Source organism: Rosa chinensis, chromosome 4 (genome assembly GCF_002994745.2).
Source record: "Rosa chinensis cultivar Old Blush chromosome 4, RchiOBHm-V2, whole genome shotgun sequence".
NCBI lineage: Eukaryota > Viridiplantae > Streptophyta > Magnoliopsida > Rosales > Rosaceae > Rosa > Rosa chinensis.
This window is the reverse complement of record NC_037091.1, coordinates 54,490,894-54,514,112: the sequence shown is the minus strand read 5'-3', so window position 1 is coordinate 54,514,112 and position 23,219 is coordinate 54,490,894. Positions and strand designations below refer to the sequence as shown.

The following is a 23,219-nucleotide window of genomic DNA, read 5'->3' as shown; positions in this document are numbered from 1 at the left end:
CATGGCGTCCGGGTCAAGGGGCGGCGCGGGCTGGTGTTTGACTCCAAGCATCGGCGGCTATGCAGCTTCATTGTCGGGGTGCAGTCGGCGTTCTAGGGGCACAAGGGATCCTTTTCTTTTGGATCGGGTCTGGTGCTTTCTCGATTCGATGTTGCCTTTGCGGTGGTGGCGGTGTGGCATGCGGCGGTCCTTGAAGTGGGTGGCGACGATACGGTGCAGTTGGGCAGGGCTCTGGTTGCGGCATGCGTCCTCCTCAACGTAGGGAGGTGGAGGTGGAACAGGGTTGGATCAGTGATTTGGGCCTAGGGTTTCAGTTTTTTCTTTGGGCCATTTGGGCTATTTAATAGCTGATTTTATTTTCCTTTTTAAGGAACTCTAGGATAGTAATTTTATTACTTTCAATAAGTCCCTAATTTTTTAGGGAGCTACGCACTTTTGTGCCTCTAGCGAATCTTCCGGAGTAGTACTCCGGAAGATTCATGCTTTTTCGATGTATTTAATGTCAAATGAGTGACCTAGTTGTATGTACCATTGTGGGTACTAACACATCTTCTTGTCTGATGGCAGCGGAAGGGTATGTAAGGGTCATTCTAGCTTTTGATCAATATATTGGCTTCGCCTTCTTTCAAAAAAAAAAAAAGTATAGCAACCAAGTTTGTCTATAGCAATTTTTTTTTTTTGTCTTTTGTTAGCAGCCATCACTAATTTCACAGTAAAGTAGTTAAAAATATTGACCCAAAACATAATTAAGTTAACAAACTAACGTGACAGTAACGGAACATTAAGAAAATGGTTTAAAATCTTTGGAAAATTCTATAATGTATTATCGTATGACATGCATACAATTGCCTTAAAGTGGTAAAATGAGCTATAAAAATAGTAATATTAGTACTTAAAGTGATAACATGAGTCTTTAAAGTGGTAAATTTTATTAATTACCACATGAGTCCTCAAGTGGTAAAATAAGTCATTAAAGTAGTAAATATAGTTGATGTATGAGAAATATTAACATACCTTAGTTTTACCCTAAAACCTTCATATTTGAGCTAAATAAAAAAAATCTTAAATAAGATGATTTATAATTTTTTTGATGTTTAAGATTGAACTAAATAAATATTTTTTTTCTATAACTATTACAATGTTTTTTTTTTTTTTTGGTTAACAACTATTACAATGTTTAAATACTATCAAACACGCGTTTAACGTGTTTGATCGAATCATAGAAGCAGATAGAGGTTTTTTACGAAGAAAAGAATATGTTCAAGACTTCAAGTGCATTTAAACATTGATAATTTGATACATTGTTGATATGAGTTGTAAAGGTGCAAATGAAATTCAACATGTGTCATTATCGATTGATTAATTAACATTAACCTAGTAAAGTTGGGGCATGCTTGGTTGGTCTCCACCCTATGCCTCCGCGCGTGGTTCACAACGGTTTTATTTACCTTATCGTGACTGTGATGCCCCTATCTGATTTGAATCAGAGTCACCTAGCTAGTAGCACCTGATACTGCTTCTACTTTAGTGGGCAAAGTGGTCATTTTCACATCCCGCTGGTAAGGATAAGAACAAGTTGTCAACCGACCAAAAGAACTGTGGGAAGGCGTCAATTGAGGTGAGGTGAGGTGGGTTAGGGTTGGATTCTCTCCCCATCTTATCCGTTCATTTTATTGAATATATCCAACGGTTAACTATTTTAGGGGGAAAAAATAAATGAAAACTGCGATACAAAATTCTCTGAATTCTATGCGGTATGTACCATCATCATTGCGATAGAAAGATAGATTGAAGGGTTATGAACCAGACTGTTGGTGATATTTTTTTTTTTTTTTGGTGATATTCATTTCAACATTTTGTTTGTTGAAATGGTAATACGTTGATTTATCAATAATTTTAAGGGGAAATGCTAATTTACCCAATTTTAGCTTAAAATTTGCCACTTGCTCCACTAACAGTTTTTTTAACCCCATTTATCCAAAACACTCTAAGAGATTATTTTCTCTTTACCCAATTAATTCTTTTTTATTCTTTTTATTTATTTTTGGGACTTTTTTGCCCTCTCCTTCTTTCTCACTTAGAAAGAAAAGTCATCCTCCACCTTGCTGTGCTCCTGTGACCAGTGGCCGGCCGCGGACTCCGGCCACCGGTGATCTGAATCCTGTGACAGGTGATTTAAATGATTTTGATTTCTAATGTTTGACGAATGACTAGTTATGAATATTTATGTGATATTATGAAGCATAATTACTTGATGAATAAAATTTGATAATTAATTGTGATGAGTAAAATGTTGCTTGTGTTTAAGTGAGTTCGTAACAATGGGATAGTTATTGTTTTACAAATTCAGGCATTTAGGTTCCTTATTTGGTGATACTTGATTCGATATCCCATGGGATACAGGAAAACGAACAGGGCACAACGAGTAATGCAACTTCTATTTTTCAGAGTTCTCATTTCCTCCTCTCCTCTCAATCCAAACTTCTCTTGTAATTCAAACTTTCCTTCTTGTATCGGTTAGGTTAAGCATTTGATTGTAAGCTTTCCTTTGGGGTATGCCACTTTTCTCCTAAAGCCGTACTTTGTTCCAATCAAGCAACCATAGGCGTATAAGCTTCGGATCCATTGTTTAACCAATTAAACAAAGAAAACTTGTACTTGAGCTTTGTAATCTTGTGATTTTCATTAGTTAGGCTACCTCCAACAGCTTAAACCAGAGAGCGAGTTTTTTTAGCATATAATTCTAAATAATAATCTGTTATTGACTTCGACAAGACCTTTCCCTTCAAATCGGGTGTGGAGAAGAGAAACAAAAGGTACAAAAAGCAAACACATTTAGATTGATATATAATCCATGCAAAAAGGACTACAACAAATTAACTAGTTAAAGGAAACTACAAAGTTCAAACAGAGAATTGCTTAAGGTGCAGTGAAAGTGAGAATCGAGAGGTAGGTCTCTACAAACAAAAGAGTGTATGGCACCGAGACCGAGCAAGCAAGGAATCAGTCGGCCTTCTTATCTGCTGGAGCTGATTGCGATTTATTTACCACTGCTGAGCGCTTGTCCTCTGCAGTCTTGGAATGAACTTCATCCCTCTCCCTAAAGTACCTCTCAAAGGCCCTTGGAAGAAATCGAGGAATCAAAAACCCAAACAAATTGATCGAGAAATATAAGAAGTTGGCCACAGCCAAGGTCCTTCCAAACCAAAACCATGCAACATCCTGCAACCCATCATAATAGTTAGTTCAAAACACCAGTGAAATTTTCTCAGATAGGTTACATTACTCTACGAGTTTAGAATTTTCTTAGACTCCACCAGAACCCAACTAACATGTCAAATTACATAAACATCGACCATCTCTTAGTTGGCAGAACTCTCTCTTAAAATCTCTAAAGTGGGAAAAACATATCTAAATTACACAACAATTTTATAACATGCCAGATTAGGTAAACCGTGACCCAAAGTAACCAAAAACAAGTAGAAAAGACTAAATGCAGCTAGTGTGGGATTAAGTACCTTCAATTGTGCATTTGCAGGGAGAGTCTTGTTAAGCCAGACATCCTTCATCCAATCAAGGATGACAAAGATTCTCCTAACTGTGTAAAGCAACGGAACAAGTGCTCTAACTGGTGGCGAAAATAGTGACAACCCACTTATGACATTTTCAGTCAGAATCTGAAAGGAGAGCAAGAACAAGTGAGGTGTTGCTGAGCGCACAGCGTGCTCATCACCCCTTGCAAAACCACCCAACACATAGGCCAAAGGCAAGAACAGCCCAATTGTAGTTCCCACAATCACATACAGCCTAAAGAATTTGCTTCCTTGGAAAATCTCCTGCGCGCCAGAAGAGACATGACCATGTGATGGGAAGGCCAAGCGCGACAGTACTAAGAGATAGGCGGAGGCAAAAGCAGGGAAGATCAAATCAAGGAGCGGGACGAGGCCACTGGCAGAGAACACCATGATGAATGCCACGAGCTGGAGCTCGATTACGCGCAATGACCCCATGACACCTCCAACAGCTGGCTGCTGCCGCTGTTGGTGCAGTTGGCGATGTGGCTTTTCCTGGTGTTGTGATCCAGCAGTTGTAGTTTTGTCAGGCTCCGACCTAGGAGCCACAGCAACCGATACGCCAGACATTGTGGTCTACTTCCTTGTAGATGATCGATGCTCTTGGTAACTAATTAGGGAGCTATAAAAAGCTGTATAGGAAAGGATCACTCAGTATCTTCTTAGAAAGTGATATGGAACCTGAAAAGAGGAACCAACTCTTCGGGTCATGAAGAAGAAAGAGAACCAAACATTTTCAACATGCATCTTAGAAAATTCTATTGAAAGGTTTTAGATGAAATCAATGAACCGTTTGCATTCGGGCAGAAACTGTGGTCACGAAATTTAACAGATTTAAATTAATGGCCAGTGGAACAGGGGATCATTACTTTTATTGTATAAGCTACGATCCAGAAACAATCAAGAAAGCTTAACATCTTAATGCAATGGTGACCAATTGATAAGTGCAACAGAACAACGTTTGAGGTAGCAAACAACAATTTCATATGGTAATCGGTAAAGAATGAAACTAAACTGTAATCACCATTCTTGTGTTATCCTATGTTCATAAAATACCATGATTCATGATATAAGCAGATACTTGATCTTAGCATGCCAACAAGATGAAGAAGACGAAGAAAGAGAGAGAGATCTTACAGATGTAGATGTGAGGGAGAAAGTAAGCAAATGATTCTTTCAATACCAAAACCAGAGCGTCCGAAGGAGAAGACGAACTCACCGGGGGAAAAGGTGTGGGTGACTACAGTGTTAGGCTAATCTATTTGAACGTGTATTAGTGTGGGGTTAACACTTGGCAGTGGTGCCACGTTGGAAGAGGAATTGTTCAACACGTGTCAAGGAGAGCTTTGCCGTTTTGATCGAATCGGTTCTTCGTGGTGGAACTGGATCAGTCGATCAGATCGAACTATCCTTTACTCTTTTTTTTTTTTTTTTCTTTTTTTTTGAAATAAGAGCGGTGCGGTTGCCCTCAGGCTAATCTATTTTTTTTTTTAAGTTGTAAAATAGTCAGGTACAAATTATGGTGGGAGTTAAATTTCACTAATGTTGATGAAGGATGAGCTAGCTAGCTAAGGTGACTCGGAATGTTTTTTTTTTTTAAGTAGAAAATATCATCCATTCATTGAAATTAAACAAACAGCACAAAAACGACGTATCCCTATAGAATTCTCATAAAACGTCGTTTATAAAGTAGTCTAAAACCCTAATCTAAAAGGAAAATAAGAAACTAGCACATACTCCAATGAATGTTAAAAATTGGACGAGGAGCTTCAGGCTTTATCAATATTCGAATGCTAGTGATTCTTTGGTGGTGGGGACGAAATGAGAATACTTTTTTTTTTTAGTAGAGAATGTTCATAACAAATACAACAAAGGGACTGAACGAAGATTAAGGTTTTTTTTGGTTGTGCCTTAGGCGAATCTACGCTCCTTGAATTCTTCTTCTACTCACTATTGTACTAAACTTTTCATAAAATTCATTCATCTTAACACATCGGGATATATGTCTTATACATTCATACAACATATTCAAAATGCCTCATCTTTAAAAACTTTGTGTTGATGATCGAATAATACTTTTCCTACTAAGAAATACATCAATGATCAAAAGATTGATATATCAAACACAGTTCTTATCTTCATACTTTGCATTCATAATTTGGGGGGGGGGGGGGGGGGGGGGGGTGTGGGGAACACTTAATGATCACTCGATCTTTTGTTCAACTTGTAAACTCTATTTGTATGATGTAAATTCAACGAAAACCATAACTCATATATCTCGATCTTTTGTTCAACTTGTGAACTCTATTTGTATGATGCAAATTCAACAAAAACCATAACTCATATAACTGGATATGTCTACTTATATCCTCATAGGTAGGCCCAAACGTGACCCACATACACAGTTTTTGCTATTTGGGATATGACTGGTTTTGGAAAGAACACATTGGTTAAGCAAATTTGTCATCACCAGAACTTCGGTATCATTTTCAGACATCTGTTTGAGTTTGTGTTTCTCCCCATTTTAGATTGAGAGATAATTGGAAGCAAATTTTAATCAAATTCATTTCTCCAACAAAGTTGGACAGAGATGAAAATTCGAAGACGATGGATAAAAAAATTTGCAAAAATGCTCTATAATCTCCTAGAAAATACACTATATCTAGTTGTCCTGGATGACATTTGGAACATACATTGCAAGTTACGTTTCCTTTTCAAGACTCAAAGAGCAGAATGCTGATTAATTATCATCCGTAATGAGGCAATAGATGTGCACGCGGGTAGAAATTGTTTTCTTTTTATTCTGAAAGACAACAAATTTTGAAAGTATCTTTTCACCAAACCCTTTTGTTATATTTTACTTGTCTAGTTTCTTTTGTATGTTTTACTTGTCTAGTTTGTTAGTGTTGTTTACCTAGTATGTCATTTTTGATAAGTCAAATTAATTAACATTGACTCAGATTTTCACCAATATATATGATATCATTCTTCATTTTGGATCCTTAGTATTTTTTTCTTATTTTTGCTGGTTTTGTAGTGAATGATGGCTTAGTATGAAAAATCTAATATTTTGGTTTTTATTTGTTCATTTTGCAGACTCCGAAATTTACAGTAAGATAGAAAAACTACTAGATGAGATGTTGAGACATTGTCGAGGGTTGTCCTTAGCCATTACTAAGCTTTGCTAGTCTTCTAGCTAAAACATTTAACAAGTGAGAAACAATATGTGGTAACGTTTTTGGATGCATAGCAGAATATGGAAGTCCATTATGGGTTTTGGCACTGAGCTATGATGACTTGCCTTATCACCTAAAGGCATGTTTTCTATATTTTAGTCATTTTCCTAAGGTTTTTGAGATTCCGGTAAAGATTTTGACAAAACTATGTATAGCCGAAGGTTTTATCTCTTTGGGACAATATAAGAAAGGTTTAGGGGACATATTGAAAGATATCACATACAACTGCTTAAATGAGCTAGTAGAAAGGTGTTTTGTTCACCTCAGAGAACAAGGTTCAACCAGAACAATCAAAACTTGTTGGATGCTAATCTGATGCGAGAATTGTGTTTGATAAAGGCGGAAGAAGAAAACTTTCTGACATGTAAATATACAACAATGAATTATGTTCCTTCTTACAAGGTACTGATGAGAACACCTATGGAGAAAGCTAGAAGACTTACCATACATTTGAGTATGAATGTTGATGAATTGGTGCTGTCCACAGATAAGAGAGGTGACTACATTCAGTCTCTTTTAAACTTTGAGTCTAGAGAAAGTAAAAAAGTAATGTCATCAATGTTTAAGGATTTCAAAAGGCTGAGGGTTTTAAAGGTTGAAGGGATGGTGAGTGAAGATGGTGAAAACTTGACATTACCTTAAGAAATTGGGGATATAGTCCATGGGCGTAGCTATTATAGAGTCAAAAGGGTCAATTGACCGTTCTCATTTTTAAAAAATGAATATGATTGGTTGAAGTATTTGGACTTCTGTAAATAGAAATAGGATATTGACCCTTCTGCTTTTGTCTTGACGTGTCTCGCATTCATTTTATATAATTGAATTTCTAATGGTCGATTATTGTGATTCCTATTATGATTCCAGAATAGGAGGTATATAAATATAGTAAATTCTTTACGGTAGAAATTAAAAGATGAAAAAAATCACGATCTTATATTTTCCTCTTTATTGTCCCCTTATTCTTTTCTTCTCAACCGTTTCTTTTTCTTTTGCTTTATTTCTTGAGTTATTCTCGTTTGCAAAATGGTCAACAACTCATCATTCAATCATACAATTTTAGATTTACTTATATCTACTAAGTTATATAATATAGTTTTAAATCTATAAATTAGTAATTTTAGTATGGTTTTCTTTTTTAAGTTTTGACCCTCTTATATAAAATTTCTTAGTAACGCCACTAATATGGTCCATTTGAGATTCCCAAGTTGTAGGTGCAGTGATATTAAATCATTTCCATCATTCAGAGAAAATTTGATCCTATTGTAACCTCTTGATTTTCGTGTTAATGGTTCGGAGAATATTGTCCCTAACATTCCTAACATGATAAGGAAGATAGAGCACTTGAGACAGTTATACTTACCTAAGTTTTACCATGCAAGCCATACACTGCAATTGTCTACTCTGCCCAATTTTCCACCACTATTTAGAGCTCTATTAGAGCTCTATCAGTTACTGTAGATTAGGTGATCTTGCTAAATTAGTCATTCTAAGAAAGCTGAGAATAATTGTGGCAACTTACCCTCGTGAAAATCTGAGGGAGATCTGAGAATCTGCAGGAAGCATACTAAGAACAATTCTTAGATTCACCCTAGAATGAATGAGCATATTCACTCCCATTGTCGATTAACATAATTTTACTTAATAAATTCATAATCCAACGGTCCATATTGACCTGCACAAAATTAATCCAACGGTCCATATTTACTTAATAAATTCATAATCCAACCGGGGATTAGGGCCTCATTAATTCCTGAAAAATAAAACGATAGACCAAACAAAACTATATATTATAAACATTATTTACGAAAAATACAAGTATGGGGATTTAGGATTTTTATTTTCTAATTTAACAACTAAGTAAATATATACATGTGTGACACATCAAAACACAGAATCAAGTAGAATTATATGGATGAAACGAAATTAGATAGGATTAACTACTACTAACACGTTGGCAAGGTTTCAAACATCAAATCACGAATCAAAATATGTTTAAGCATATATAGAATCAATCAAGAACAAAGATGAATGCATGCAAAGTTCTTTTTACTTCCCTTAGTTAAATTAACTAGATGAACGCACCATAACTAACCCTATTAATCGTGCAATTACTAGTGGTAGCTAATTACTAACAAAAACACTTTCAATGCAGTAAGAATCATGGAAGTTTGATCAATTCAAGTCAAGAACACAAATTAGCATGCTAATCAAGCATGCAAGACTCATTGTTAATTTACCTAAGTAATTTTAGGTTTTCCACCGAAATTATTAAAGCCTAGAACTCTAGCACTTTAATATGGATTCAATTACATGTTCATCAACCTAAGTATGCATCCAAAGATCAATTGACACATAAAAGATGGGATTGAAGTTCGAAATTAACAATTATGCAAGAACACATAGAAATCGCAATTTATCAACTTGAAAACCTAAAACCTAAAACATGCTTCATAGTATTCGAAAATCACATATCTAAAATCAACACTTTATCATCACAAGAAATCGCAACATGTAAAACCAAGAAAGAAAACAAAATCACAATTTTATATAAAACCGAAATTGTTTTACATTCAAAAACCGAAAACAAAGTATGGTGTTCATGGTTACACTTTTTGATCTTCAAGGACACAAGAAACTTCAAAAGGTGGTGGAATGGATGAGGATCACGGCAAGGATGCTTGAATGGAGAGGATGTTTGCTTCATGGCCTTGAACTTGGAATTCCTTGAAATTGCCGAAACTTGGAAGAGAAGGGGGAGTGTTTATGGCTTTTGATTCTGAATTTTGTGGTGTGGAGAAGAGCTTCACAAACCTCTATTATATAGTGACCGGCAAGGGCTTGAGAATCTAGGTCGAAATCTACTTGTGACATCATTCAACCAATGAAAATATTCCATGAGAAGTAGAGAATAAGTCACCTCCTTGTTTGCCTAATTCTTCCATGTATTTAGACCCTATTTCGGCCTCCTTGGAATTAGGAATCATATTTCAATATTTTTTCCTCTATTTTCTTCTCCAAAATTCCATAGAAATTCAAAACTATCCCAAAAAGATATTTTCCAAAAATCCTTGATATTCTCCTTTATTTTTCATGGCAAAAGCAATTAGAATGGCCCATGGACTTCCTCAAAACGTCAAGAAGGATCTAGAGACTTATGTGCAAGTCACATGCTTCAATCTTTGGGCCAAACTTCTCAAAATTGGGCCAATTCAAAATCCATCTCTATGATTGCCGAAATTCTTCATTATTCTAGAACATTCTTGAACTATCTTGAGTCACCTTCAAGACACAGCATCTCCTCGTCTCAACAGGTCTCCTAGCAGCATCAGGACTCCTAGTGTCATCAGGTTTCCTAGTCCAACTGGGACTCTGTCATTTCTTCATTTCCAAACATCATTTTTTCGAGCTCATTCCTAGTTGCATTAGGCTTCCTACTTCAACTGGGATTCCTTTTCCTGGTAGAACTGGGAAAACTTCATTTCTCCATTTCTTCTCATTTCTGCTCAAATAACTCTTTGCCTTCCATTTCCAAACTCAAAACTACCTAAAAACACAAAATAAGTTAGAAATGACATTGTTAAGGAAATAACTAAGCAAAATTTAGTAGAAATTAGTCTCAACACATATCTTAAATAAGCCTTTAAAGATCATATCTGTAAAAAATCAATCGAATCAGAAATCATTTAGTTATCTAATTGAATCAAACAAATAGATGGTTCTACTATTATGATGAACCGTCCATGTATTTCATATAAATGAATAACTAAAAGGTGTTCAATTTGATTGGTTTTTTACAGAGCTAATCTTTGTATTACGTTATACAACATGAATGGTCGGATTAGAAAATTATAAAGTTATTATGCTTTAATCGCAAGAAATGGTGAATATGCTCATTCACCCAAGGGGTGAACCTAATAATTGTCCCTAAGTTAAAAGAAAGCTTGAAGTTGATTTTATTGCTAGAATTGAAGAATTATAGTAAGACCACTCTGTGGTTACAAAAGTTGAAGATACGATCAGAAAGAATGAAAATGAAGCACACAAGAAAATAAAAAATATACACACACACACACACACACACACACACACACACACACACACACACACACACACACACATATATATATATATATATAGGGCCCCCTTCCACTAAGGGATCTCTTTTTTTTTGTCTTTTCTAGGGATAGACATTAGACAAACTTTTCAATTACATTTCGACATCTCAACCGTTCAGTTTTTAGATCCTAATGTGTAGATCATTTCTGCAAATTTTCAGCCAAATCGGTGATTGTTAAGATATCAAACTAGATTAAATCAATAGACGAACCAAATCTGTCAAACTTGAACCGTTCATACTTATAATTTTAAATTGCAGTTTTGAATTCCTTAACGATAATCAATTTGGCTAAAAATTTGTAGAAGTGATATGCACATTAGGACCTAAAAACTGAACGGTTGAGATGCCAAAATATGATTGAAAAGTTGGTCTAATGCCCTATCCCTAGAAAATACCAAAAAAAAGAATCCATCACTAGAAGGGCCCTCTGTGTGTGTGTGTGTGTGTACAGATCATATCCAAAGCGAGGTCTCGCTCTGAAATTAAAGTGCGAGGTTGGAATTTAGGGTCACTTTTCGGTCTCATATCCACATCTCAACCGTTCAGCTTTTAGGTACTAATGTATAGATCATCTCTGCAAAATTTCAGCTAAATTGATGGTCGTTAAGGATTTGATAATTGCCTTAAAGCTAGTACGGTTCAGGTTGGATAGATTCAGTTCGTCCATTGGTTCAAGCGAGTTAGATACCTTAAAGATAATAATTTGGCTGAAATTTTGCATAGATGATCTATACATCAGTACCTAAAAACTGAACGGTCGAGATGTGGATATGAGACCGAAAAGTGATCCTAAACTCACACTTTAATTTCAGAGCGAGGCCTCACTCTAGATAGGATCTGTGTGTGTGTGTGTATATATATATAAATCATGATCCCCTGGTCAGCAACTGAGTGAACTGACTATGGATCATTTGGTCAGTCACCGTCTGATTGAAATCGGACGGCTGGCAGATAAGTGATGAAATCTGAGATGAGTTCTATCAGCCGTCCAATTTCAATCGGACGGTGACTGACCAAATGATCCATGATCAGTTGTTGACCAGAGGAATGGGACTCATATATATATATATATATATATATATATATATATATATATATATAAACTCAGCTAATCCACACATTTCTTCTAACAACCTTGCTAACTGAACCATCATAAGAAAGCTTGAAGTTTATTTCATTGTACTTGTCTAGCTAGGTAATCCTTATGGGCCTCTGCCATGAATAGGTACTTCTTGATTTTACTTTTTATCTTGTTTTTCAGCTAGCATCACTGTGGTACCGTACAATGTTCTTCGTAATTGCTTAATTTATGTGTGTGATTCTGCGGGATGCCTAGTCAGATGTTCATAAAATGAACGCAGAAGGATATGCCACTGCAAGGCAGAAATTGTACAGAACTATTATTCCCAACTTTCTTTATTTTTTTTGCCAATAAGTGTTTGTTGTCCATAGTAGTGTCAGCTAATCTTGTGGAGTTTTAAACGTCTGAAGTAAACTTTTTTGTCTTGCATGGGGCATGATATGTCGTTGGTTTACATGATGCTTTTCTAGGAGCAAACAAATTTGCAACAGGAGTATAGAACGCCTGACTCACATTGTTGAACAACTGTTGTTCTTCAAATTTAACTGTTAGGGATCGAAGTATGTATTCTGAATTTCTGATAAGTGATAACAAGTTCCTTAAATTTTCAATTCAGTACAGACCTGATGTGAATATGTGAATCACGGATAGTGTTTGTGTGAAATTGTGGACAGGGTTTGTGTGTTTTATTGATAAAGGCGTTCAGATCTACCCCTGCAGTTGTTGCCTTGCTATTTGGTTTTTAAATTTTACATACGATGTGGTGAGTTCTGAATCATTCAACAAGTGCTATGGGTGGGTATTAGTTAATTCAAGTGTGAACCATGTGTCATCTTGGTATAGTCAATTGATTGGCGCGTTGGGTTTCTCTTCTCTATATCCCTAGTGATGGTGTGTTTCGCTAACTCTGCAAGTCTGTATCCTTCTGTGCACCTTGTTCTTCAAAGTAAGATTGTGGTCTATTCTAAATTTAGGGACAGTGCCAAACTGTCAATATCCCCGAGATTACAGGTTGCAGACTTGTTCTGAGCCAATCAAGGCTATCAATATCTCCTCTAATGAAAGAGAAGTATTTTATCCACAGACAATAAAACTTGCTTCTGATTTCTTCAACCATACAATGAGAATTCTTCACTTTTTGAGTCTATTCAAGTGTTTGATTTTCTTCGCCGGAGTTGGTGGTTTGGTGTTTGATGGCTTGAGGAACTGGAAAATATGGGATTGATTGAATTGAAAGAGAATTAATTAATTGGTTTTCAATTAATAGTGCATTTCATATATTTTAGAAATTGTAGATTACAAGAACCAGTTATATTTGTTCACGCAATTAATTTTTACACAATTGTGCTCAGCTGAATACTAAATTTAAATTCGATGATAGTGAAGCACAATTAAATATGAATATGAGTATAAATGTCCCAAAATCCAGATACCTGTTAACCGTCCGATTTCAATCGGACGGTTAGTGAGCAAATCATCCCTGGTCAGTAGCTGATCAAGTGAACGGGACTGAGTGTTTGAGTAGGTAAAAACCTCCACAAAAAAGGCACAAACTTTTACCAAAGAAATATTCGTCAGTAAAATCCTCCATAACAATAAAAAGAAACCTTTTATCGGAGGAAAAATCGTCGATATAGGCCTCCCATGATGTGAAACTTTTTCTACGGCCTTAAGCGCTCGACTGTAATGAAAGAATCTCCACGTGATTGTAAGAGGAACCTAGGTTTGATTTGACAAAATTTCTCTACTGCATCTCTTAATTGAAAATTTGAAAGAGCATAAAAACGTACACAATTAAGGAAAATAACCGGAAGGAGCAGAAGATTTTGAAGGATTTGTATATATAAAGTTACCAGATTTTGTAGATTTCAATACGTAAAACGATTAAAATCTCATCAGATTTTATTTTAATTGCCAATCATCAATCACTTGATTTCGGTTGACAAAGTGTGCCTTTTGAAATACCAATCTTTATTGCCAAAAAAAGAAGTAGAAAAAGAGGAGTTCAAGAGCAAGAAGGGTTTTAAGAAAAGTACCCTGAAGTGGTTCACTACCAAAAAGAAAAAAAATCCTTGCAATGGTTTCAGAGAACAAGGTCTGGAAAATATGAACAAGTCTCAGTCTTAAGAGAAGAACCAGAGTCGAACGAAAAAAGAGAGAAAGAAGAACCAGAGGTAAGCACAGCAGGCATGGTGACAGTAAATATTGTTTGCCAATCTATCTATCTATATATATATATATATAATCATTCTCAGGTGCGGATATCCGCACCTAAGAAAAAATGTGCGGATATCCGCACCTAAGAAAAAAGGTGCGGATTTCCATTTTTTCCCCACTTTCCGATCACATTTTCACATCTTAGCCGTTCAGTTTTTAGGTTCTAATGTATAGATTATCTCTACAAAATTTCAGCCAAATTGGTGATCGTTAAGGCATCAAAAACTGCAATTTACACGAACGGACCGAATCTGTCGAACCGGAACCGTTCGTGTACATTGTTGTAAATTGCAGTTTTGGATGCCTTAACGATCACCAATTTGGCTGAAATTTTGCAGAGGTGATCTATACATTAGGACCTAAAAACTGAACGGTTAAGATGTGAAAATATGATCGGAAAGTGGGTCAAAACTGGAAATCCACACCAATGAAAAACTGCGGACGTCCGCAGTGGAGAAGGCCTGTATATATATATATATATATATATATATATATATATATATATATCCAATATCGAAAGCAAAGAAAAATAGATGATAGAGATGATTTTTAGTTCTCGATCGATCAGGCTGATCAGAAACTCTTTTCTGTTTCTAGGTTTGCCTGGCTGCTGAGCTAGAATTTAGCATGCACTGTGACCATTGTGCAATTGATGTCAGAAATTGCTGCGTCACTGAAAAAGGTAAGATATCCGACTCAAACCCTAATTTGTTATGCTCTCTATCTACATAATGTTTGATCTGAATATCTTCTTTAGTTTTCTTAAGTTTAAGCATTCTTCTGTGTCAGGAGTCGAACATGTGGTATTTGATAAGGAGAAAAAGCTAGTGAAAGTGGAAGGAAGGTATGATCTCAAAAAGCTTATCGATCGCCTCCGGAAGAAGGACAAGATAGTAATATTGATTGGGAAAAAAATCGAAGAAACTCAGGAACAAGACGAGTCTCGTGTTCAAAAATAGATGCATGCAACTACCGTGACTAAATTAATATCATCTATTATTTCTTTTGAACAAGTTTTTTTTTTTTTTTTTTGGGGGTGGGGAAGCATTGAGTATTAATTAATTTCAATAATTTGCTGGAAGTTGTGGTGGGGAAAAAAAAAGCAATTGAGGCTGGGTTTTTTATGCCATCTCTTCCGTCTTCTCGTAGATTAAAAGAGGTTTGTATATATAATATTTTTTTATGTTAATCGATAAACAGAGGGTCATTATTACATGCAGGAATTGTGTGTGTTGTCTAACAATATATTGCATATGGAGCTTAACACACGTTCTGATGATCCGAATTGTTACTATCTTGGTTTTTTTTTTTTTTTGGTAAGGGAGTCCATAAACTTATATGTATAAGTATATAGAATTGCTAGTTGTGTGGATTTATAAAGATATACCTTTCATTATGGTTATTTGGGTTAGACTATGGTATGATAACATTTCTCATATATAGAGGATTGGGAGAATGAGTTGTGTTTTCATTGATAATAGGGGTCTCTTTATATAGAAGATTACAAGCATAGAATTAGAGTCTTACAAGGAAACATAATCGTACAATGATTAGCATATCTCCGAGAATATCTGTAAGACTAATCCTATTACAACTCAGACAAGTAACTAGAGTTTGGGCCAGACACGTAATCTAAGTATCCTTAAACACTCCCCCTTGTGTCACTCAAACGCGGTGCTCCTCTCGTTGCCTCGTCAAAAACATTGCCGAGTAACAAAAATTCGGTGGGACGAAAATAACCTCGGTCGAAGAAGAAAGAGTACAACACACCCTTCACGTTTCGAGACCATACATGTAGACATCTCCCCCTGATGTCTGCATCTCCCCCTAATGACTACGGTCATGGGAGTTCGGATAACTTCCTCAAACGATGCTACTAACACTACTACAAAAATTGAATCAGACGACACCTCTCACACGACGTATCATACTTTTCCGTTGTCTGATTAATTTTGATTTTTTCGGACGTCTTTTTTATAAAATCTGTCTTCTGATATGGGCATATGAATTAGTTCAGAAGGCGTTTAAGGACAAAACCGTTGTGTGATGCTTAAAAAATTGAGCGGCAAGTTTTCCACCGTGTAAGTGGTGCCAAACCCCATCTCAAACCCCAAATTTTTCCCCCAACATCTATTAATCATACACGAAAAATAATAAAACTGTGGTCTGATCAATATGTTTGGCTGAAGGAGGGAGATTTCCCACCACCATTTTTCTTTACCTCTCCAAAGAGGGAAGTCAAATTGATTGGAGACAAATCCCAAATTTAAAATAGTTGCATTCAAACCACATTTTTATAAAATTTTGTTGTGTAAGTCTTTGTCCAAATTAATATAGCCGGGCTTGAAGCCCTAGCACTAGAGCAAAAGACTAACAAAAATACCCACAGCTCCTCAATCTCTCGACAGTGCCTCACTCTCTCTCTCTCGACAACTATCAGCGCCTCCTCACTTCAACCATATCTCTCTGTTCTACACGATGTCGAAATCCATCAGATCAAAACCTAGACCTCTCTCCTCTCTCCTCTTTCCCTACATCCAAAACCTCATTCTCCCAAATCCTCTATCTTCTTCGACAAACCCCAACCAAAGCTTTTTCTCTTTGACAATTCCCGACCAAAACCATCTCTCCCTCTAGCTAGGTTATTCAATCTGGGAAATAGCGAAGGGAAGAAAACCTAATGGGTAGCCTCTAGGGTTCTTCAGATCTTTCAGCGATGGTGATTATTGCTTTCGTCGGTGGTTACAACTTTGAAAGCAAGTGCGGAGGGTTCAGGGCTTACCAATTTTGAAAGCAAACCTAGAGTTGAGGGATTTTTTTTTGGTATCTCAATTCAGTCTCCTCTCTTATTGAACCCGATTCAACGGCCGGGTAATTGGTGTTGAGCTAATTCCTTTATGCTTTGTTGTTTTTTAGGCTGAGCATCTTGCTGAGTTTTATGAGTATCGCAAGGGCTTGAATCTTGCTAGAACTTTTCAGTTTCCAACATGGCGGATCTTAGCCCCAGGTCTGAGATCTCATTCCTGCAGACCTTCTTGTGCGATGCCTTCGCTGCTTGTTTAGCCAATGTATCCATTGTCCTTCCCGTTATATCTAAATTTCACTTCTTTTTTGTTGATTGTAGTTTATAGTTGTGAAATTTGCTGATCTGGGTCGGCGGTTTGATTATCATTTAGCTTAAATTTATATACCATTTAGCTTCAGCAGTGCATTTTCTTACTTGGGTTATGCTGAATTTTGTGTTGAGCAATCCAGAGTTTACATGATATCAATACATCTTCAGTTTTATGGGTTTATGTTCTAAATTAGTTGAAGTTAAACTTTTGGGCCTGGTTTGATGCATCTGGAAATTGCATAATGATTCCCTTGGATTTCAGTGGCAATTGTATTGTAGTTGCTTAACAAATCTAATAGGACTTATATACCAAGCTCACTCTCTATTTTGTACTGGTGTTAAAAAAGATGTCTACATGATATCCGACTAAGTCAAATGCAGAAATCAAACTTATGCAGGACACGTCCATCCATCAGATATTGGCAAATGATATACCCTACACCCGAACTACCTAGTTCACTATGGCAATGCATAAACTAATTCTGAACATATAACATCTGAACTAGTTCATTTTCTGGAAACTGAAGCATCAGGCTCTCGGATGTGAGTTTATTTGCTTGTTTTTGATTTGCTTTTCTTTATGTTCTTGTTGTTTGTTTGTCATTTGGCTTTCAAGAGAATTGCTGCTTACATCTTTTTCTTTTTAAGTTGAATATTAGTTAAATTTGGTAAAGCTGGAAAGGGGTAACTGATTAGACCCATGAAAGGCTGCAATTGAAAAGTATATTTCTCTAAAATCTATCTCAGGTGCTTCAAGTATGGAACTTTATTCTGTCTGGGCCCTAATTTACACTTATTGTTTGACATCTAATATATTGACTTGGACTTTGGGGGTTTTTAGTTGTGCTTGTTATTTTGTTATTCTATTTGATCAAAGTTGATCTTTTTTTAAATTTTTTTATTTCCTTTTAACATCAATTTGATCAATTAATTTCTAGATTGCAATACTAGTGGAGATTGAGGTTGTCTTTAATTGAAATTAAAATTCCAATATGTTGTTCATGTACTTTGGACTCGAGTACAATTGGAGTGGAAATTGAAACTCCTAAGATTCTTGATTGATTATCTATTTGATTGTTAAGTATATATGAAATTTTTGTTCACCAATCTCTTAAGTTCCATTTTGTGTTGAACATAGAATTCTCTGTAATGCTTGTGGATAATTTTCTGTTGAACTTAGAAAAAAATTCATGCCCACTTGGCCCCATGTCTATACTAGTTGAATTGATGGTACAAAGTTTATAGCAATTGGTAAGTTGTTTTTGGCTATGATGGTAAATTGTGTGTTACATTAAGTTTAGTTGTCTTTTTGTTCATTTTGCAGCCTACCACAGAAAATGGCACGCTGAATTTCTGGTATTGCTGCTTGTCCCAATCGAACTGCAATATCGGTTAATCGGGTTAGTGAGTCTTTTTCTTCCTATGTTCAGGTTAGTCATTGTAAACTATCCTACACCATTGTTATTTGTATTTAATCTTTTCTCGGACATAATATTTTAGGAGGTTATCGTTTGGAACAAACAGCCGCAAAAGCTTATGATATAACAAAACTCAAGCACGTGAGTAGACAAAAATATGTTACTGACTGAGAAGGTAACCTAAGTAGCTCTAATTCTAGCATATATAGTACTATCGCCTTCAAACAATATATCTAAGTTGTGTGCTTGGAGTTGATACCTATTTGACATGCTATTTTTTATTATTTATTTATCAGGAAAGATTACTGCCTCCACTTGTCCACCTATTTACATTACAATCAGATTGATTTCATTTTTATTGCACAGAAAATTCATGCAAGGTTCAATACCATGTTGTTACTTCCATTGAATACTCTATTTAAGTGTTTACATTCCACAATTTAGTTTATTCTCTTCAGTATTATGAATCCTTGTTTTACTTACTGCTATTTGCTTTGTATAATGTATGTAATTTCGTGCCTTGCACTTTTTGATTGATATTAATGTAAATATTTGTGATTTCTTGCATAAAGTTATATACTCATCTATAGTTTTTCACCTTGGAATCAATTTGTATAGTATTTCCACTCTTTGAATAATATTATTACAATCATTTTTAACTGATGGCAGATAGTGATCATGGACTAATTGCTTCTGTGCTAATAACTCTGTCTTTGGCAACTAATTTATGTAGAAAAATTGAACTACAGAAAGACCTGCAATACATAAGTTTGATGATTATTCAATGTCTTTGTACTTGGATCAAGTGAAGCTTGCAAAAATCAAAAAGCAAATTACTTTGTTAACTTGGGATATCAATAGAGAATGTATGAGTCATAGTAGCTAAAATTGTTTTCTTTTTCAATATAATTAGGATAGACATGTCTGGTTTATTACCTTTTTTTCACAACTGCCATATAACTTTTGGTTTTTGGTTTCTCTTCTTTTTACTAAGACATGTATTTATGTGCATCTACTTCATATAAGTTATTTTGGCTGACGGAGTCTTCAATATCAGTTGCTTTCTTAGTTGATTAACATAAACATTCTGCTATGCATGTTTGGTGCTATCTTGAGTGATATTCTCCATCAAATTAAGACGAGGAAGCCTTGTTTACTGCAACATGTGGTGCTTGTTTGGGCTATCAAAATGTCAAATAAGCTCTCTTCTTTCAATAGTTGACATGGGGTCTATGGATTTTTTTGATGGATTGAATATTGAATGTTTAAATATTTAGTCAGTTACTTCCATTCTGAGAAATAATGCCCATTTAGCTTCCTTTATATGTCAGAAGAATTCCTGCTTTCTTTAATGTGTTTATGAGCAAGTGGTTTCTTGTATCTTCCTGCATTGCAAGTTCATGCTGATGAAATATCACATGCAGCAGAAAGTAAAGCCAATTTGAGTTGTATTCAATGCACTTATTATTGCATGTGGTCAATCAGGAGCAGTTGACCATGCTTTTGATGTCTTAGAAGAAATGAAGGCAGAGACGACACAGCCTATAGAACCTGATCACACAACTGGGATAATGAAGATGAGCTCGACAAGATCACACAGCCTATAACACTATATCTTCTTCTTCAGCTAATCTGGGCTCTGTGGAGGCAGTAATCTTTTTGATAGCACAGCTGCTTTGCACATCTTAGCTTCCACATGCATGTGATGGGTTAGTGCTTGTAGGAATTAAGTCATTCCAAATGATGCATGCATTACGGATATCTGTTCCCTTAAATTTGGTGAAACATGGAGCACTTAAAGAAGCTTTGGATATAGTCCAGTTTGTTGTTTCCTTTCCTAAATGATGATAACATGTATAAATTCAGTATTTCATTGACCACATATGTGAATAAGTATGTTGTTTCCTTTTTTCTAATCTCAGGTACATGATCCTAGCATTGACTGGTGAGAAAGGGTATAATTGAATTGTTGTGTTTCTGTTTTGGCATTTGTACCACTCAGTGAACTATTGATCCATATGCAGCTGGAAGTACAGAAAGAGAGCAAAAAGCTCCTACAGAAGCTTCTAAAGCTAGACTCCAATGAGTTCATGAAAGCAGCAAAGCTAGACTCCTTAAGAAAATTTCTGGATGTATATTGCTAGGAGAGTAGTATTAGATGTACTCCTTTTGTAGATGAAAGATTACCTTTGCACAATCTATTTTGGTGCATGATGTGAATTATAACAATTTCTTCTATATATTGATTAGCTACTCTGTTAATTTGATCATTTTTTATTTCAGTTTCACCATATACGTACAATGCATTGAATCATTCTATTAGGACAACAATAACCACAAAAAAACTGTCGTATGTGCACAATATTCACAATGACCTAAAAATAAAAACTGTCGTCTGAGTTTAAAATAGATAATGGATATTTTGAAAAACTGTCGTCTGAATGAAAGTCACACAACGGGCATAAAATAAAGCGACATCTGAATTGCCATCATACAACAGTTTCTAAAGTAACCCGTCATCTGAAGAATAGTCACGTAACAGCTAATGTTGTCGATAGGCTGCCGACCTGCTGCCGCCATGCTGCCAAGCCCTTCACACGACGGTTCCCTACAATTGACCTTCATCAGATGGCGCCTCGATATATGAAGGTTTGCCTCCATATCAGACAACGGTTTTTAGCCGTCGTCTGATTCAATTTTTGCAGTAGTGTAACATGTTTCTCAAAAGTGGAACTGGGCAATGACTTAGTTAACAAGTCTGCCACATTCTCCTCAGATCAAGCCTAGTTCACTTTGATCTTGAGGAGAGTATGTTGTTGTTGATTATGCTTAGTGTTGTAGCCTTTGATGTAGCCTTGCTTCATTCGTTCAATATAAGCAGCATTATCCTCATAAATGCTTGTAGGCACATCTGTGGCAGACTTCAAACCACAATTGCTTCGAACATACATAATTATCGATCCAATTCATATAATTCACGAACCTCTTCGTGAAGAGTAATAATCTTTGCATGGTTCGAAGATATAGCGACTAAGGTCTGTTTTGTAGACCTCCAAGATATTGCGGTCTTACCCATGGTGAACACATAACTAATTTGAGAACGACCTTTGCGTGGGTCAGAAAGGTACCCAGCATCAGCAAAACCTTTCAAAACACTAATGTTATTTTAGGATGGGTATAGAGGACGCAGGCTAGTATTGCAGCGTTATTGGTGTGTGATGGGTCCGAATCCATCATCTCTCTGTAGGGATAGAATAAGCCCATATCAATCGTACATCTTAAGCATCGAAAAATATCTTTTACACCAATCCAATGGTGTTGCATTGGAGCGGAGCTATATCTAGCTAACAAGTTCACTGCAAATGAGATGTTTAGTCTTGCGCATTGAGCTAAGTACAATAATGCGTCTATTGTACTTATGTATGTCACTTCTACCTTTAGCACATCTTCGTCATCATCCTCGGACGAATACGATCCTTTTTAGGATCAAGACTATGAACGATCATGGGCGTGCTTGAAGGCTTGACCTTGTTAAAATGCCTACGCATCCATCAACACGGTGCACAAGTTCCAAACAGAGACAAAATCGTGTTCTCCCAAGATCGTTCATCTCAAACTCGGATTTCAAGTATTCGGCGGTTTCCCTTAACTTTTTAAGGGCTTCCAATGAAGATCATGTCATCAACATGAACTGCGATACCTTCCCAATCAAGTAGTCACTTAGTGAGTGTTTCAACCTCATTGCAAACGAGCTCTGTGGTTTAAAGCCACTTGACTTAGGTAAATGAAGTTCACCTTGAACCTTCATATATATTCTGTATCTAGATCCCCATAAAGATATGTAGTGACCACATTCGTAAGCTGCATGTTTAGTTATTCAGAAACTACCAAACTGACAAGGTAGTGGAGTGAAAAGACATCCATAACGAGAGAATATGTCTTATCGTAGTCGATTCCAGGGCGTTTGTGAGAAGCCTTGCGCCATAAGGTGAGAGTACTATATCTTTTTCTCATCACGCTTTCTAATGAAGATACATTAGTCAATAGGTTTTATGTTAGGAGGTGTTGGCATCACTGGCTCGAAAAACCTTCCTATTCATTTAGAGAATCCAACTTAACTTGGATCGCATTTTTCCATTTAGGCCAACTTTCTCTACGTTGGCATTCATTCATCAATGGAGCGTGGTTCGATGTCATTTGACTCAACAAACTCATGTGCAATGAAATGCGTGAATAAATCATCAATCATGATGGAGTTTTTATCCCATGTCTCATGTACACCAGTGTAATTTTCAGAGAGCACTACATTCTAAGGAGCAGGTTCTGACGTTGAGGCGTCCCCCAATGATAACCATATTCAGGAACATTCTCATGAGACGGATTTTGAGTATCGATGATCAAAGGATTGAGTTGTGTCAAAGTATCTTTCGAACCCAAGGGCCTCCCGAGCATCCTAGCTGGGG

At 36.1% G+C, this 23,219-nt stretch overlaps 1 protein-coding gene across 2 annotated transcripts; it reads right to left on the bottom strand.

Annotated features, from left to right (window-relative positions):
• Positions 1-2,757: 2,757 nt before the first annotated feature.
• LOC112200310 lies at positions 2,758-4,819 on the bottom strand. 2 transcript variants are annotated; one of them, XM_024341335.2, is made up of 3 exons: positions 4,710-4,819; positions 3,519-4,253; positions 2,758-3,222 (listed from the first exon to the last, which is right to left on the bottom strand). In XM_024341335.2, exons 2-3 carry the CDS (start codon positions 4,140-4,142, stop codon positions 3,004-3,006), a joined length of 843 nt encoding a protein of 280 aa, XP_024197103.1. In that variant the 5' UTR covers positions 4,143-4,253; positions 4,710-4,819; the 3' UTR covers positions 2,758-3,003. The 2 variants fall into 2 exon arrangements, with proteins under 2 accessions (XP_024197103.1, XP_040374847.1); XM_040518913.1 differs by lacking the exon at positions 4,710-4,819 and adding an exon at positions 4,629-4,683.
• Positions 4,820-23,219: the final 18,400 nt, after the last annotated feature.